The sequence below is a fragment of the Lissotriton helveticus genome, chromosome 10 (genome assembly GCF_964261635.1).
Source record: "Lissotriton helveticus chromosome 10, aLisHel1.1, whole genome shotgun sequence".
Classification (NCBI taxonomy): domain Eukaryota; kingdom Metazoa; phylum Chordata; class Amphibia; order Caudata; family Salamandridae; genus Lissotriton; species Lissotriton helveticus.
In genome coordinates this window covers 892,050,781-892,067,884 of record NC_136071.1, presented here as the reverse complement: position 1 = coordinate 892,067,884, position 17,104 = coordinate 892,050,781, and the positions used below count along the sequence as shown (strand labels likewise).

Here is a 17,104-nt window from a genome sequence, read left to right as displayed (position 1 = left end):
GCCTTTAACAGATTTGTACCTCGGCTTAAAAATTGTATTTTCTGATCACAAATTTTTTTTTTTTTAAGAGGCCACTCATGAGTAAAGCTGATTTGACACGGATGTAAGCAATTAATAAGTAAAACATCGATATAGGTTTACCCAACGCTCTTCCTCTTAACATTAGCTATTCTGTGGCACTGTATACATGACCCGTTTTTTATTTAGACCTCTTATGAAATGTCCTTTTTTGATTAGCTGTTTTGTCATATCCATTTAATCCTGTTTTAATTAATGTTTGTAATGAAATGTTAAGGTATTTATTTTTGTATTGTTGCTGCTTTTATGATTTTTAAACCAAAATCGAATAAAGCTAATCTGACTGAACATCTCAAGCCCATCACAGCTAGTGCTTGTGCTGAACATGTAGCAAAATGGTAATCTGTGTCATGAGACAACTGATAAGTGCTCTGCTTATGAACCTCTCTTTCTCCTAACAAGAAACCTACTGTATCAGCCAATATTGATCCCCAGGGTCTATAAATGAGTGACAGGAGAGTGGTCTGGCGAAGGTGGAATGCTATATTGCCCTCTTCTAAGACCAATAGCAATTTTAAGTTTTCGCCGTTGCACCATTTAGCTGTGCTGTGTGTTCATGGGACTGTATGTGTACTGTGCGGAGAACCTTCGACACCTCTGTTGTATGCCTTACAATTCCTGAGGTATTCTGGTTGGGATGTCTGGTTTCACACCAAAACGAATCTAAGGTCCCTACTGTCCCATGCTGGGCTATAACCAATCCAGTGTGTACATTGAGTCTACCAATGCTTCCCTCGTTACAAAATGTCCCCATTTGACAAGGATCTGAATGAACGTTTTGATCCATATTGCAGCCCCTGAATGTATTCAGACCTTCTGATGTTTAGTGATTTTTCCAAATTGAACTGCTATCAACAGCACAGATCTTGTGTTTTCATAAGTAATACGTCTAATTGGGCTGTGATTTAATCGTGTGTGATTGTTGTGCCTTTCCACAGCACTGAACCTGATTTTGAGGGCTACCAACACCTCCTGCGGTAAGCCTTTAATGTGACCTCAATCTTCTATTATTGAGCATGGAATACAAAGAGAGCTAGCTCTTGGTTATCCAACTGGAGCGCAGTCAGTGCTTCATCTGTAGGAGAATCATTGCTGGTGCCCAAAGCTCTGTTCTGAAGTCCTTGCCGGCGTATTACATGTCTGTGCGGGGAACACCAAGGATGTATAGTCTTCAATCCACTTTATACCTCTTTAATCCACTACCAGACTTCCCCATTACCTAACTTTGCAGGTTCCTTCTTTCTCCCTGTGTGACGGGTTTTCTGTCTTTCTCTTCCTCCTCCCTTCCTTTCTGCCTGTTTTTCTCTCATGCTCTCGGAAACGTACGATCAGGTAAAATAAGTTCCGGTGGTCCCCACTGGCAACCACCTGCTCAAATTAAGCACGGACTGTGCAGCAGTATCTACGGCACTGGGGCTGCAGTTGTACTCATTCCTTATTAAAAGGATGTATTGCGATTAGTTTATGCTTTTAGGAACACCTTCCAACTCAGAATGATGATGTACATTTGGATTAAACGGGGTCTGGATTACTCGTGCGCTAGAAAGAATACAATCTCGATTTAGATGCACTGCACACAATATTGTAATAGCGTAAAAAACTTGGTACGGCTTAGGCAGTGCTTTGAGGAGATATGCGTTTTTGTTTGTTGTTATTATTTCATTGAAAGCATGTCATTTGTTCACCTGTCATGCACGCGCCTCTCGTTTTCCAGGCAGATATTGTTTGCGCTTCACATTTTCCACTTACGCAGACTGCCTGGCACCGTCCGATTTTTGGAGCATATTTATTATTTAGAGATATATTCATGTGAGTGGTTCTCCTGCGTGCATTTTTTCGCCCGAGGCAAAGAGTCTTACTTTCTTTAGTTGAATTTTTTATCCTTCGGCTGATGCAGCGGTGACATGAGCTCTGGTACCGTAAATGCTATATTAGCTGGAAACGTGATTTGAATCCTGATGTGCAGTGTTTTGGTGAATTCCCAAAATGTACTCCAGCGACTATACTCAGGAACGATACATTTTAGTAGAATCAATTTCTTGCATAATTACAACAATTAACTAAGATTAGAATTTCAAAACACGATTCCTTGGTGTTTCATTGCTGTGTTTTCACGTTTCCCTCGGTTCATTCGTGATTTTTTCTATTTTCCGAAAACAAACTTTTATAGTGTAAACTTACAAATCTAGTGTTTTCATTAGATACTTTCCGACTATCTGAAACATTCTACCTTTGTCAGTCCTCCTTTCAACTTATCAAGTGTCCCAGAGACATCATCGTGTGCTTTGATGATAGAACATTTCAGGTAAGCATTTGCATATGTAATTTCGGAGTAAGCTGTGCTAATTCACGTTTCAGGCTAAGTAGATGGTAATTATGAGTGTTTCTGTGTGGCATATAAAGAATAATGGTTTGTAAAAGTATGCGAAATAAATAGAACAATAATTAAAAACTAATACAGTGCATGGGTTCTCAACTCATAAGTGCCCTTTTCTGGGAACAAAACACTATTTGAATATGCCCGTACTTCTGAATACACAAACACTATAGAAGGTCGATCAAAACGTGCGGCGACCAGTTAGTTTTGATTTAATCTATTTTATTTGTTCCTAAGAAGACCCTTTCTCATGTCTCTATATATATGCTTGGGGGGCACTTTTTTTCTCTAAATAATCTTGAATCAACCCCGCCCTGTAGCAAGGTGACGCGATAGTTTTGCTAGCATAGGAACCACGTCTTACTTTCAAATGTTTCACATATCATTTATAGCTGATAAAAAGTGTGCTCGCTCTAGGTGGGATGACGTGTGTATGTGTGTGTGTGCCTAATGATGGAATAGAAGGTACAAATAATGTACTCTTTCATTAAAGGTTGCAGTGGAAATGAATTTGTGGGGGAAATGAATGTCACTGCAAGGTCAAGTAAGCATACATGCTAACCAGCCTAACCATGGCATACCCATAGACATTATTGAGAAATATGGGGGTGTTGCATAGCGCATTGGCAGGAAAAACTAGTTATGTTATGTTTCACAGGAACTACGTAAAATAAACACCAACAAAGTCAATAGGACTGGCTTAAATGTGCCAAGGCACATAAACTCGAGCATTCATATATGCAGTTTACATGTGTTGCATTCACAAAGGCTGTTTATCCCAGTAAAACCTATTCTAGTGACTTTTCCAATGCTGGGGAAAAGTACCAAAATAGATTGCTTTCTGCAGAGAATGCATATAGCAGATGAAGAAAATAATTTAACAATGTGATGATTGAGTGTACTTTTCAGATGTAAAATAGTCCCTCATGCATTCCACGGTCGCTCTTCCTGGAAAGCAGAATGATATAACAAAAAGCCAACAGCACAAGATCAGAGAGGTCAAACCCCCTTTTTGACAATATTATTTAAAGAATGAGTAACACTACACCTTACAGACAGATGCGCTGTCAGGTCAGTTCTAATTCCGACCAGAAAAATGTGTAGAACTAAAATAGGAAAACAAAATACCTTATATTTCAGCAAGGACAGTGACAGTGTTAGGGAAGCCGTCATTAGAAATGTATGATTATTCTACTATGGAGGAGATTGTTTTTTAGTTGTTACATGTATATGATAAGGGAAGTGAGAAGTACATGGGGTGCGAGAGGCTCAGGTAAAGGAGATCATGAGAACGATTCAAGTAATGAGGCACCGCGAAGGTCAAGGAGAAGGGACAGGATGCTTGTTTGTACATCAATAGTGGCACCAGTTCTTAAATGTTTCAGCTATTCTGATGTTTTCCAACATTTACTTCATATGCCTGATAAAAGCAACAAACAATACGATTGTGACACATTCAGGACTCTCAATTGGCATAACCTTCTCTCTTCACTTCTACATATCATTGCATGTTCAATAGAGCCCTGATATCCAACCCTTTTCGATTGCTGGGCGAGTGTGTATGAGAAGCTCGTGATCGAGAGATAGAGTTAAAGGAAATTGGTTAGAAAGCAAACAGAACCTCAAAACGTTAGTTTAATGATGCTGTGAAAACTGAGCAACTAAGCACAAGTAAAACACAGGGAAGACGGGGAAATACATATTCTGCGTCCAAATGCTGCATTTACAAGCAACAATTATAAACCTCCAAAATAGCTCTGAAGGTAGCCAATACCATCTGTATCAATTCATATGTAATCAAAGCCAAAGTTCTGCATGTCAGCTGTTTGAAGTCAACAACTTCCTTAATCTACACTGACATTCAAGTAATGGTCCAATTTTCCAAAGATTGTGTGACTTTCTCGCTAGCTTTTTCATAGATAAACCTAAATCTGTTGTTGCAAGAATAAACCTCAACCATAGTCCTCAGGAAGTAAGACTGCACCCTTCCCTGCTTCCCAGGGTGGGACTGGATTGGCTTGCGTCTACACTCTTTACTGGGGAACGGGTTGGTCTTCTTGTTGCTGTTGTTATTAAATCTTGATCATCAGAAACATTCTATCTGGAGACAGTTTTTGGGTCTTCAACTCTGGCTATTACAGATTAGGTCACCAGGTTTATTATCCTTACTCTCTAGGGTGGTTCCTAAGTGGAAGGAAGAACAATTTGCTCCCTTCACAAACAAATTCAACATGGATGCAGGAGAGGCAAAAACCGATTGCCTTATACGCCTGCGTTCAACTTCTTTCAGAAACTAGTAGCTAAGCAGCTGTCTTACTTCTTCTAAGAAAGCAATGCTCCTGCCAACATGGGCTTTCAGCGAAGTTGGAAGACAGAGACATGTTTTACTCCTATTACTAACTGACAGTCAGGTTTATCCGAGCTTTAACAAACTGGAAGCCAAATACAAGTTTGGTAATTAGGTCTCAGGCAATACATGATATTCCAGAGGTTGCATGGTTAGAATATTGAGTGAAAAAATATCATACTACAAAAATGTAGTAGCCAGAATATTGATTAGCTCCAATAAGGATTCACAGGTAAATACAGATTTTGTATTCTTAAAGCCACATCTGCATAACTAGATATCTCATGTCACAGTTCATATAAGTGGAGTTGAGAATAGTGAATCTATACTTACGTATAGATTCTGACCGCCACAACATTGTGGTGGTTGATGTTCTTGCTACACTATTACTGTAAGATGATATGTAAAAACTGATATTCTTGTAGAATACCCTTTCAGATACCACTGATCACATTGATTTTAATATGGTCTTCTAACCTGGCTCATCCAGCCAACAAACAGCCATATATTTGGAACATGGTTGTGGCCTCTCAGGGTATATACAAATCTAATCAATCTATTTTTTGCACTCAGTTTAACCATTAGTATTTGTGACATATTCAGATATAGAAATGAGCAACAGAAAAGCACAGAGAACATTATTATTTAGATCCATATGATGCAGTGGGTGGTACCAAGCAATGGACACATTTTAGATACGTCATGCAGATAATATCAGGCCTATTACATTGTTACAAAGACTTGCGGACCGAAGACAAACATAACAACAAGTTTCTGCATTATTTTTATACATTCTGAAGCGACCCAGCAATCGCAGTTTTGTTAGCCAATAGGAATAAGTAGTTGTTTGTTATCCACTCTTTTATGGATAATAGGGGGGTTGAAATGGTTGAGTGTCAGCACAGTCTTCTTGGAGATCTAGAATAGTCTTCATATCATCAGCATTTAGTTGATTTATCAGACAATGACCCTTAATGAGCCACATCAGAGGGACCATGAATATCTGGTCTAGAGTATGAGAACATCCGTCCACATTGGATGAGAATCCTGTGCTCACTGTTAGAAATGTGGTACCACACATTGAGAGTAAAAACTGATGTGTCTACTACAGTGTGTAAAGATACCAAGTTTGGGTCTTTAATTTTTTTTATGACACTCATTTTCTGACTTCTACGGTCCACAACACTACCAATAATCCCTAAGATTGGACATTGGTATTATCTCATAAATCATTCTATCCATCATAACATGAATTACCTTTTAAAACTGTATATCCTGAAATTCTTCCTTATCTGTCAAATAAAAAAGCAGACCATCTCAAAGAGAGTTACTAAGCTGATGAAAAAAAGAAGGATAATACATGCAAGTGGTAGTGATCATAGGACAAAACATTTTTTACACTTTAAAGGTGAAAATATTATAATACTTACTGAGACAGGAGAAATTGCAACATATGAGTATAGCTTGTAGCCCACCTTTATAACGCATCCAGATAATGAGAGGCCACTGCATGCCAAGCACTACAACACATTTATTTCTACACCGCAGTAAATTACAATAAAATAAGTTGCAACACATTACAGTTAAAACGTAATTAAGGATTAAGGGTGGGTGGGTTTAATGGTGGTTGGTGGTGTTTAGAGGGGCTTTTAGGGATCAGGCATGGGTAGTGGTAAGGGGTAAAAGGGGTTTTTAGGGTTCAGAGATCTTTAGAGGTAAGAGGTAGTAAAGTTATTTTAGGGTTCAATGAGGGGTAGTATCATTGAGTAGTTGAGGATTTTTTCAGGTTCCTGGATAGGTGGTGGTAAAGGGTATTAGGGGGTTCTAAGGTTTAGGTAAGATAGTGGTAAGAGTTAGTAATGGATTTTCAGGGTTCAGGGATGCGTACTGGTAAGAGGTAGGTAGGAATATTTAAGGTTCATGGATGGGTAGTGATAAGGAATAGTAGGTTTTTTTACTGGCTCAGGGTTGGGTAGTCGAAGAAAATTGGAGTATTACGTGCCGAAGACTGATTTAAGATAATAATCACAATTCTTTTCAGGGTGAATCACTAGTCACAAAATAAACCCATGTTTAAACTCCTGGAAGCTTAGCACAAAGCAGTCAGGGTAAACTTAGAGGCAATGTGTGAAGTATTTATGCAGCACTCAAACATTAATGCAATGAAAACACAACAAAAGAAAAAATTCAAACCAATTTAGAAAAATAGAATACATTTTAATAAATAAAATGACACCAAAATGACAAAATCAAAAATGCGTCGAACCAGAGATGTTAATTCATAAAGTTTGAATTTGAAAATAGCAACACAAAGCACTAATCAAGGTTATTTGGTCAAATCTAGAGCAGGTCAAAGCCTACAGTCAGGCAGACTGCAATGGAACGTTTGTCAGATACAGGAACCAAGTGCATGCCAGTGGAGAGTTTACATTCTAACTTAGTCTAGTTCCACATGTGGAGCCTAAGTCAGATCTTCGCTCTGGTGGTGAGGTCATTGTCGGTGCTAAGAGCTGGGTGTCAGTCGGAGGTTTGAGTTGGTGAGAAACATAGGGTGGTTGTTGTTGATGTGAAGAGCACTGCACAGATGAAGTCCAGAGTCAGTAGCCAAGTAGGATGCGTTTACGCTGGATGCATGTCCACATTGGCCTCCGTTAGGTGCGCACGCCTTTGTTTGGAGAACAGTAGCAGTTCTTTATCTATGCAAAGAGGCCAGAACCTCTGGATTTTCACCTGGAGATCAATTCTTGCAGTTTACAGGTTGGAAGAATACACTTTGGCACCAGTCAAGGGTTGAGGACCTGGGGAGGTGCCTCTTAAGGGTCAGAACTCACTACAGGAGAAGGGCTCAGGCAAGTCCAGTTGGTGCTGGCCAGTTGCAGGCAAAGTCTCTGGAAGATTTTTGTGCCCCTGTAGCTCAAACAGAAGGTCAGCCAACGGACCCTTGGAGTCACTTCTTGGATCCTGAGTTCAAGGCAAGCAAGTCCAGTGTTCCTTCTTCAGACAGCAGAGCAAGTATTCTTCTGAATCTTCTCAGGTCCAGGATTGCTCTGATAAGTGGTTCTGAGGGTGCCACTTTTATAGTCAGTGCCAGCCTGTCTCTGGGTGTCACCCACTTTATCTAACCCTAACTAGTTGTCGTCATTTCTTCCCTTTCACCTGTGTGTGGCTCAAACCTGTCTAGGGTAACAAAGTGCAGACAGGCCCAGGTGTGAACTACATTTGCCAGTGACAGGGCAAGCAGCTACAGAAGTCAGGAATTTGGTGAGCACAACCCTTAGGCTGCTCTTAGAAGCTCAGGAAGGGCTGAAAACAAACCCTCAGGCCATGCTGCTCAGGAGAGGAATGCTCTTCTCCACACCTAAGGCCCTTTTGTCTCCTATCTGAGAGGACTGCACATCACACCACAGAAGAGCAATTAAGTGTAATAAGGTAACACAGTGTTATTGTCTGTGGGAGTTAGGCTTTTTACAGTGAAAAACAACTTTGGGTGTTTTTCACTGCCAATACATAAAATACGTCAGTACACATGCACTACTATTTATATTCCATGCATCCTGCCCTGTGAGCCTTTAGGGCCTACCATAGGGGTAACTTGTCCGTCTTAAAAAGGAAGTTTTAGGCCTGGCAAAAGGTTTTTTTTGGCTCGGCAAAATGGCAGTTTTGCACTGCACTATAGGCTGCAGTGGCAGGCCTGAGACATGTTTTATAGGGCTACTGTAGTGGGTGGCTCAATGAGAGCTGCAGCTCAATAGTAGAATTCTATTTACAGTACTCAATACAGGTGTTACCATATACTAGGGACTTCTAAGTAAATTAAATGTGCTAATTATGGGCAGGCCAACTTTATCATGTTTAAGGGAGAGAGCACAAGCACTTTACCACTGTTTAGCGGCAGTAAAGGGTGTAGATTCCTAATGTCAACAAAAAGGGGTTCAGAAAAAACAGGGTAGTGAAGGCAAAAAGAATACCATGCCAAAGGTGGACAGGTCTAACATTTCCTTTGGCAGGTATTTTCAATATAGTCATCCCTTCAACCATATATTAAAACATTCACTTCCATTGTGTGATGTTAGTTCAAAGCAGATTGTACATTGCCAATGCTTTTTGTAGTGTACTTGAAATCTTAAATGAATGACTACAAAAGGCACAAAACACTGTAGCAGAACCAACTCTAGGGCACATATTAACTAACATTTCCCCCTGGGTTTGAATTACTTTTATAATGTAAACCCAGTGCAAATTATTGTGGCAGTATTTACTTTCAAGCTAAAACCAGTGGGTATTTCATGGGTCGTAGATTGTGTTACAATGTAACCACCCATGCGTTTTCACACAAATCTCTACTTACTAACAATTGGAGACAGCGATTTGCTCCAAAACCTTACATCTCATTGAGGCAGGTATAACAGAGGAAAAATGTTTTCATTTCTTCATATTTTTTAAACATTGCATGTGTGTTGCATTGCACAGCACACATAAAAAGTGCGAACAGTGTTAAACTTAAGTTTTTGTACTGGAAGGTGCCTTTACCAGTACAAAAACTATGCTTGACAGAACGCATACACCCTTGCACAAATGTGCAGGGGTATGCGTTGGTGAATGGCAACCTAAAGTGCACCAGTGCTGGGGAGAACATGTCAGTTACAAATCTTAATATATATGACACTGTCTTTCACTCTCCCTTTGCCAAAACCCAGCGTAGCACCTTTGGTTGTTGTGCTGTGTTGCATCAGATTTCAACAACAACTATCCAGGTTTACAGGATCACTAAAACAGAATCAAATGTAATGTAAAGTGTCCACAAAGTAACTTTGGGTGGAGACCGTGTTACTGCTGCATACTGTGCCCACAGTGTGTCTTGCACTGGATCTGTGAAAAGCTACACAAACACTTGCACGAAACTTGCATAGAGAATGAATATGCACTAGTGAAGTATCATTATTATAATTCAGCATTTTTACGCAACAAGTCTGGCAGTTGGTTTAGATTGCGATGTTTGTTAAATTGTTTCCTTGGAAATAGCAAGACAGGAAACGGTAGCCCAATGTTAACATGGAATTTATAAAATGTCCTAATTCTCGCATGCAGAGACGTCTGATGGTTGTCACAGCAACAGTAATTTTGATCCTTGTTTTATTTTTTCAGTTTAATTGAGATATATTTTATTGTGAAGGCCTATACCTGGAGGGCAGGAAAGTACTTTGCAAAACACTGGGAATACCTAGTGAGACAAACTACAATATCTGCAGAACATCCTGCAGGAATTGCTCATAAACTGAATCGTAAATCTGCACTTGTAAAAGTGCTATTTCTCACAGACCCTGATTTGCGATTTTTCCTTTCTCCCACAAATCAGCAGTACTGCGCATCAACGTCTGTGTTGGTTGCACTTTTTAATATGTATTATTAGGTGAATCATTAGATTTTTTTGAAGGCTGCTGTTTCACCAATGTGTAATTGTACATAGTTTATAATTGAACACTGTGTAAAGGCAATCCAACATGCAAATGAAGATTCATTTTCTTCACACCCAAAACATTTCCCCCCTGTGGATAAAGCCTGTTCACTACAACGCGATAAACTTTGATGGTGTTCTGTTGCCTTCACACACTGGAAAAGGAGTTTCTCCACCTCTTTGTTGGAGTAAATCTATAGCTATTTCCAGGATAGGAAGAGAGAGAAGGATAGTTTGTAAATCATGACAAGCTCTTGCATTTGTGGATGTTCACAAACTCTCAAAGCAGGATTGCCTTGAAACTACCATTTCTCACATTTTGTGTGGGAATTTACTACTGTGTTATTGTACACAGTTTCGGGCATATAGTTTAGCAGTATAAAACCATTTATACCTGTCAGGTATCCTTTGGGGACAGTTGGCAGGCATCAATGGAGCCATTTGCAGCCATAAATGTTGACTCAAAATTGTATATGACTCGGGGAATTAGGCCCAGAGTATTCATTGGCATTCACAAATGACATTGTGACATGCCAGTAGCTTTCATCTTGCTTTGCAATTGTTCATGATGCCTGTCTTTATGTTTCTTAGGTGGCCCATCTGGTAGATATGCAATTGTGCAAAACCGGCCTATCATCGACCCCACCCACCGGATAAATGACAGAGACTACATGGGCTGGATGGATTTTGGACGCCGCAGTGCTGAAGAATATGAATACTCCTCCTGAAAGACCATGCCCCTCACCAACATGCACCACCCTCTCTGTACAGAAAAAACATAATTAGTTGTCTTTAAAAATAAGTGTTCTATAATATATTTATTATGTACTTGATGTAAATTTGTTTGTAAAACTTTACAATGCAATACATATGCAGATTTTCTCATGCAATGTCCCTTTATTCTTGGTTTCTTTTCATGTCATGTTGATGCCATATTAAACCTCTTTATTTCGCCATCCATTGTTCTGTCAACACAAGTTGTTAGAAGTCTCATCATAAACTGCGATAGAAATAATTACTGTGTTCTAGAGTGCCACACATGTGTACACATGCATTTTAGAACTTTTGGAGAAACACATCATACTTATCGGTTTCAAGGACTCCAAATGCGGGTCTGTGAAGCAGAAATGGAACTATTGAAATAATCAGATAGTATCACTGGTATCAGAATTGAGAATAAAGACTAGTATTAATTTACTTGTGTTAATTCCATTAATTGTTAACAATGCTTTGTATAAAAATAGAGGCACCTTTTATTGACAACAGTTTGCATCCTAAGAATTGTTCACCTTTAATAAGTGGCTTAGTTAAGAAAAATCTTTTTATTGTTTAAGTATGTGTGAAAATGTTGCCAAGTTCAACTCATCAGAGAATAAACAGAACATCATGCTGTCGTAATGAGTGATACATGTTTCATTCTATGGTAAACCTGAAAGTATGTTTGCACACCAGGGTTTGTAAAATCTTGTAAAAGGTAAGCTTATTTTTGACTAACCCCAGAAGTACTAAAAGTACAATATGCTTTAAGGCATGTCTATTTCTCATTAAATCCTTCTTTTTATGTCTCAACATCTCTTTTTGGCCTACAAATTGCGTATTGTTAAATTTCTTGCAGCCATCATTGAAATGTTTTAAGTTATTTTTCTGCCCATATGAAAGTCTTTCTTTCGCTACATCTCACATGCAATGTTTTAGTGAGGGATGTGTAAAAAATAAAGCACAACACATTGGGAAGCCGAAAGTCCAAATTGTATTTAATTCAAAATAGGCAGCAAAGATAAAGATCAAAAAGACAATTGGCATTACAACTGACCAGGGCTCTTGCTAGAACCATTCACGTGGAGCTAAGGGCCTGATTATGAGTCTGGCGGTCTTGCGACCGCCAGACTCATGGTGGCGCAGGAGTGGAGGTCCACCATATTGCCGATTATGATTTACAAAGCAATATTGGCAGTGGTACGCCTGATGCGCCAGGGAACAGTCACCTCTTGGCGAGGAACAGGAGCGCTACAACGCAGTCCCGCTCTGCATATTTTGAGCCACGCCATGAAATAGCTGGTGGTGCAAGAACAAAGGAGGTCCTACAGGGCCCCCATGTCCCCCTTGCCATGGGGATACATTCAGGGAGGCACAACACAGTTCTAGCATGGCATGGACGTCAACGTCCATGCCGCTCTGGAACCTTTTGGCTGTTCCTATTGCGGTGCTTGTTTTCAAGGCATCGCCATGGAAAAGGCCAAAGGACCGTCAACCGCATTATGAGTTGAAAATTTGCGTAATACGGTCGGTGGTGCTCGCTGGACTTTGGCGCAGCGGAGGTGGCATTGCACCGTCGCCGCTGCCCCAAAGTTGTAATCAGACCCTAAGATCTATAAACATGTAAAATTTGACCTGTTGAATTTGAGTGTTCACGCTGATCCATGTTTCCAGGCACCTTACCTACTCACAGAGTCCAATCAAGCACACTATGACAGTATCGGTATGAAATTGACCTTTTCCCAGTTGGTCATCATTATTTTGGTAGCTAGCTTAGGGACGATATGTTACAATAAATGTATTACTTTGTTCCTTTGTAATTTGTTGCCCTAGCACAGAGGCTTATAGGTACCAGGATATTGTATCCTTAGACCTCAAATATGAGCAGTATCACAAGCTTCAAACAACACCAAACATCTTTGACTGGATCATAAAGACTATTTTGGCAGCAATATTTAAGTGTCAGCGGTACTTTGTGCACTGCTTAATGATGGTTGATGCATTATAATATGTATTATTTATTTTTAATAGTCGTATTTTATTTAACAAAGTTTTATACAATAGCAAGTTGCATACAACAACTTAGGAAAATATTTAGTTACCATCAAAACTGGGTTTTAGCTGTGGAAATAAACACAGAATTGTACTTCATAAACAGAAACGCAGTAATATTTCAGAAATTCAGAAAAGAGAAAACATATTCTGATTTGAAATATAGAAACACTGTAGGTGAATATTTAAGGTTCTGCAATCTATATTATTTCAGAATGTCCAAAATCTGTAAGAATAGCAATGACATGCACGGCATAAAAAACGAAATATAGGGATTTCACAAATGAACAAAAAAGCAGCCTAACCATATCAATATGCATATGAATTACACACAAAAGGCAGATGGTCAGGTGTATTCTCTTTCAAACATTTTGCATACTACAAATGTGTAGCCAAGCACAATGCAGGTTGAGAAATGCAAGGGGGTATGGGCTAAGAGAATCTTGAGCACTAAATACGAAAAGGGTAGATTAGTTTCAGAAACAAATAAAAGAAGTAGAACACTTGCAAGTTATGACTTAAAAACAAGTACCGTACACACTTAAAAATACCAAATACAAAAACACATTAAACATAGCTTAAAATACATATATGAAAAGCTGTAACCCTAATGATGGAAGTGTATTGCATCGTGTGCATTTTAACATAGCAAGATATGCGTTAAATGTTACCTACACTAAAAACAAGAGGGTGGTTCCACTTTTAGGCCTGTCCTTGTTCCCTTAGCTGTGGGAGCACGTCCTATATACCCTGCTCTGAGGCATGCATGTGGACAATTAATTCTTTTGATTAATCAGGGGCCTTGAGGACAGGTGTGCACATGGCCTCCTTCAGGGTATCAAAAGAGTTATGGCACACCTCTGTCCATATCACCTGTTGGGTTGCTTCTTAGAAGTTAGCTCTGTCAAGGATGCAACAGAGGTGCCATACCCTTTGACAAATCTCCTATAATAACTTGTGAGACCTAAGAAGGCTCTCACTTATGTCTGGGTTGTGGTGGTCCCCAAGCCAGAATAGTTTCAATCTTGGCCCGGAGAGGCTGCACCTTGGTGACCCAAGTAGACCACTGAACTCTGCCCTATCAGGCACCTACTGGCCTTGATAGTGAGGCCTGCACTGTAAGAGCCTGAAGCACTTCCTTGAGGTGGCACAAGCAGTGCTCCAAGCTAGAACTGAAGACTGCAATGACATTTACATAGACAACACTACATTTTTCCAACCCAGCTAGGACTTGGTTGACCAATCTCTGAAAGGTGGCAGGGGCGTTCTTCAACCAAAAGGGCATCATCTGGAACTGGAAGTGCCCTTCTGGGGTAGAGAACTCAGACCTCTCTTTGGTTCCCTTGGTCAAGGCAATCTGCCAGTACCCAGACATTAAATCAAATGTGCTGAGGAACCTGAATGCTCCCAACCGATGTATGAGCTCATCAGCTCAGGGAACGGCTGGGTGTCAGTCTGATGACTGCATTGAACTCTTGATAATCCACATCGAACCTAAGTTCTTGGGTGTCACCTGGAGTGGCAGTCTTGGGGACCAACACTGCAGGGCTGGACCAAGGGCTGTTTCAGGGTTCAATAATCCCGAACTCCAGCATCTTGGAGACCTCTTCCTCGATAGAGGATCTCACCTTATCAGACAAACTGTAAAGTTTACTTTGCACAGGTGTACTGTCTCCCAAGTCAATATCATGGGTACAATATGTAGTGAGTCCTGGGATAAGAGAGAATAAAGAGGCAAACTGCCCCAACAACTGGAAGCAGTCTCTCTGTTGTTCTAGGGTTAGTGTAAGTGAGAGTCTGACACATTCCACTGACCCATTCTGCTCCTTGGAAGAAAGGAGGTCAGGGAGAAGTTCACTCTCATCCTCCACTCCTATCATCCGGGACCAGGAGGTTGGTTAACTTAGACATCTCAAAGTGTGGTTTTAGGTGTTTAATGTGTAAAGCCCTAAAGAGTTCCTGGGAATGTTGAGGTCCACCAAGTAGGTAATTTCACTTGTGTGCTCTTTCACCTCATAGTGACCACACCAGAAGTCTTGCAGGGTCTGGGCCTTCACAGGCTCCATCACCCACACTTTTTGGCCAGGCTGAAACTCGACCAGAGTGGCCTTCTGGTCATACCACTGTGTGATGACCTCCTGGCTGGCTTCTGAATATGCCTTAGCTTTCTTTCAGAAGTACTTTATCTGGGTACGGAGTGCCAGCATGCAGCAGAACACATCCTAGGGGCCTTTCTGGGAGCTTGCTCCCACCCCTCCTTGACCTGATTGAAAGGTCATCACAGTCGGTGCTCACACAGAAACCCAAAGGGGCTGAAGTCAACCCCCTTCTGGAGCACCTCCCGATACACAAAAACAGGTATGGCAAGAGATGTCTCTCTTCTGCCTCAAGGGCTCTTCTTAAACCTTTCAACAAGCTCATTGGTTTGGAGGTGGTAAGGAGTGGAGAATTTGTAGGTTACCCCACCTATGGCCTTCATGTTTACCAACATGAAATTGGTATCACTGTCCGACACTACCTCTTTAGGGAACGCACATGGACAAGTATCTCCATCAGTGCCCTGGCTACTGCAGGTGCAATCACTGTCCTCAGAGAAATAGCCTCCAAGTACCAGAATGAGCCTGTGAGCAATGGGGCTGTCTTGGGGTCCGGAGGCCCAACAATGTTGATTCCTCTTCTTTCAAAGGGGGTGCCATTGACAGGGAAAGGTTGCAGGGTAGCCTTGTGCTTCCCTCGTGACTTGCCACTGGCCTTGCAAGTAGAATAGGACCTGCAGAAAGTATCTTAGGACCTCCTCCTTTGAGGCCAATTAAAGTGGATGACATGCCTGTCAAAGGTCTTGTCCTGTCCCAAATGACCTGCCAGGGGTACATCATGAGACAGCTGAAGTAGTAAGGCCTTGTAGCACAGGGGGCACCAACGCATTTGTTACCCCATGCTCAGGAACCCTAGGCTCACTACGCAGGAGACCAATCTCCCAGTAGATCATTTGATCACCAGAGGTGTCATCAACTACCTGGGCTTCAGGAGTCCTGACCCATGGAACTAGTTTGAGGGCTGTTAGGCCTGTCAGCCTTGGGGTGGTCTTCCCTCTAACTTTTTGCACTCCTCCTCCAATTCTTTCTGACCTTGTTTTGCTGACCTAAGGACTGTTCTCTCCTCTAAACATGATAATCTTGGCTCATACCCAATTGGTGTATTTAATATACGTATAAATCTCTAGTAAGGCGCACTACATGTACCCAGGGCCTGTAAATTAAATTTTACCAGAGGACCTGGAGCACTGATTGTACCACCCACTGAAGTAGCCCTCTAGAAGTAGCTCAGGCCTGCAATTGAGGAGTCTTTTTGTGCAGTTTTGAACTGCCACTTCGACCTGGCAAAATAAACCTTTTGCAAGGCCCAAAACCTACTTTTTAGTGCTTGTAAGTTACCCCTATGGTAAGCCCGGGACAGCCCAGAGGGTAGGGTGCTATGTGTTGAAAAAGCAGGACTTGTACTCTTAAGCTTTACATTTCCTGATAGTTAAAAACACTGAAAGTTGTTTTTTCCTACTGCAAGGCATATCTCTCCCATAGGATAACATTGGGATTGCCTTGTAACATTTTATTAGTGCAATTTTCAAATAGGAAGATATGACTGCTTCAAGTTTTGTGCCTCTGGAATCCAAACTTAAAATCCTGACTTATGGTGAAGGTGGATTTTAAATAACAATTCTGAGAATGCCACTTTCAGAAAATTTCAATTTTCTTGTCTAAGCCCTTTGGTGCCTGTAACATGTATCTGGTCACATGACTGGGTGTAGTTGACAGTTGGGCTTTGTGTGGTCCTCCTAGATAGCCACACACACTAGATCAGGTGTGTCTAGATGGGCTATCACTGGCAGTATGGGACGGAGGAGCTGGACCCAGCCTCACATACACCTGAAAGTGCTTTTTCCTGTCTCCACACAAAGGGTTGCATACCCCCTGTAGTTAGTCTGGAGCCAGAGGAGGGAAAGCAGGACACCTGTGCACTTCAAAGGCATGTCTTTAGAAAT

The 17,104-nt window shown here is 40.9% G+C and overlaps 1 protein-coding gene across 1 annotated transcript in view; it reads left to right on the top strand.

Annotated features, from left to right (window-relative positions):
• The window catches only part of CCK (cholecystokinin), a 50,658-nt gene extending 39,008 nt beyond the window's left edge, over positions 1 to 11,650 (top strand). The window contains exon 3 of the mRNA XM_078664389.1: positions 10,849 to 11,650. Within this exon, the coding sequence (XP_078520515.1) occupies positions 10,849 to 10,985 (137 nt within the window). The 3' untranslated portion in view covers positions 10,986 to 11,650. The remainder of the gene's footprint in view (positions 1 to 10,848) is intronic.
• The last annotated feature ends 5,454 nt before the right edge of the window (positions 11,651 to 17,104 follow it).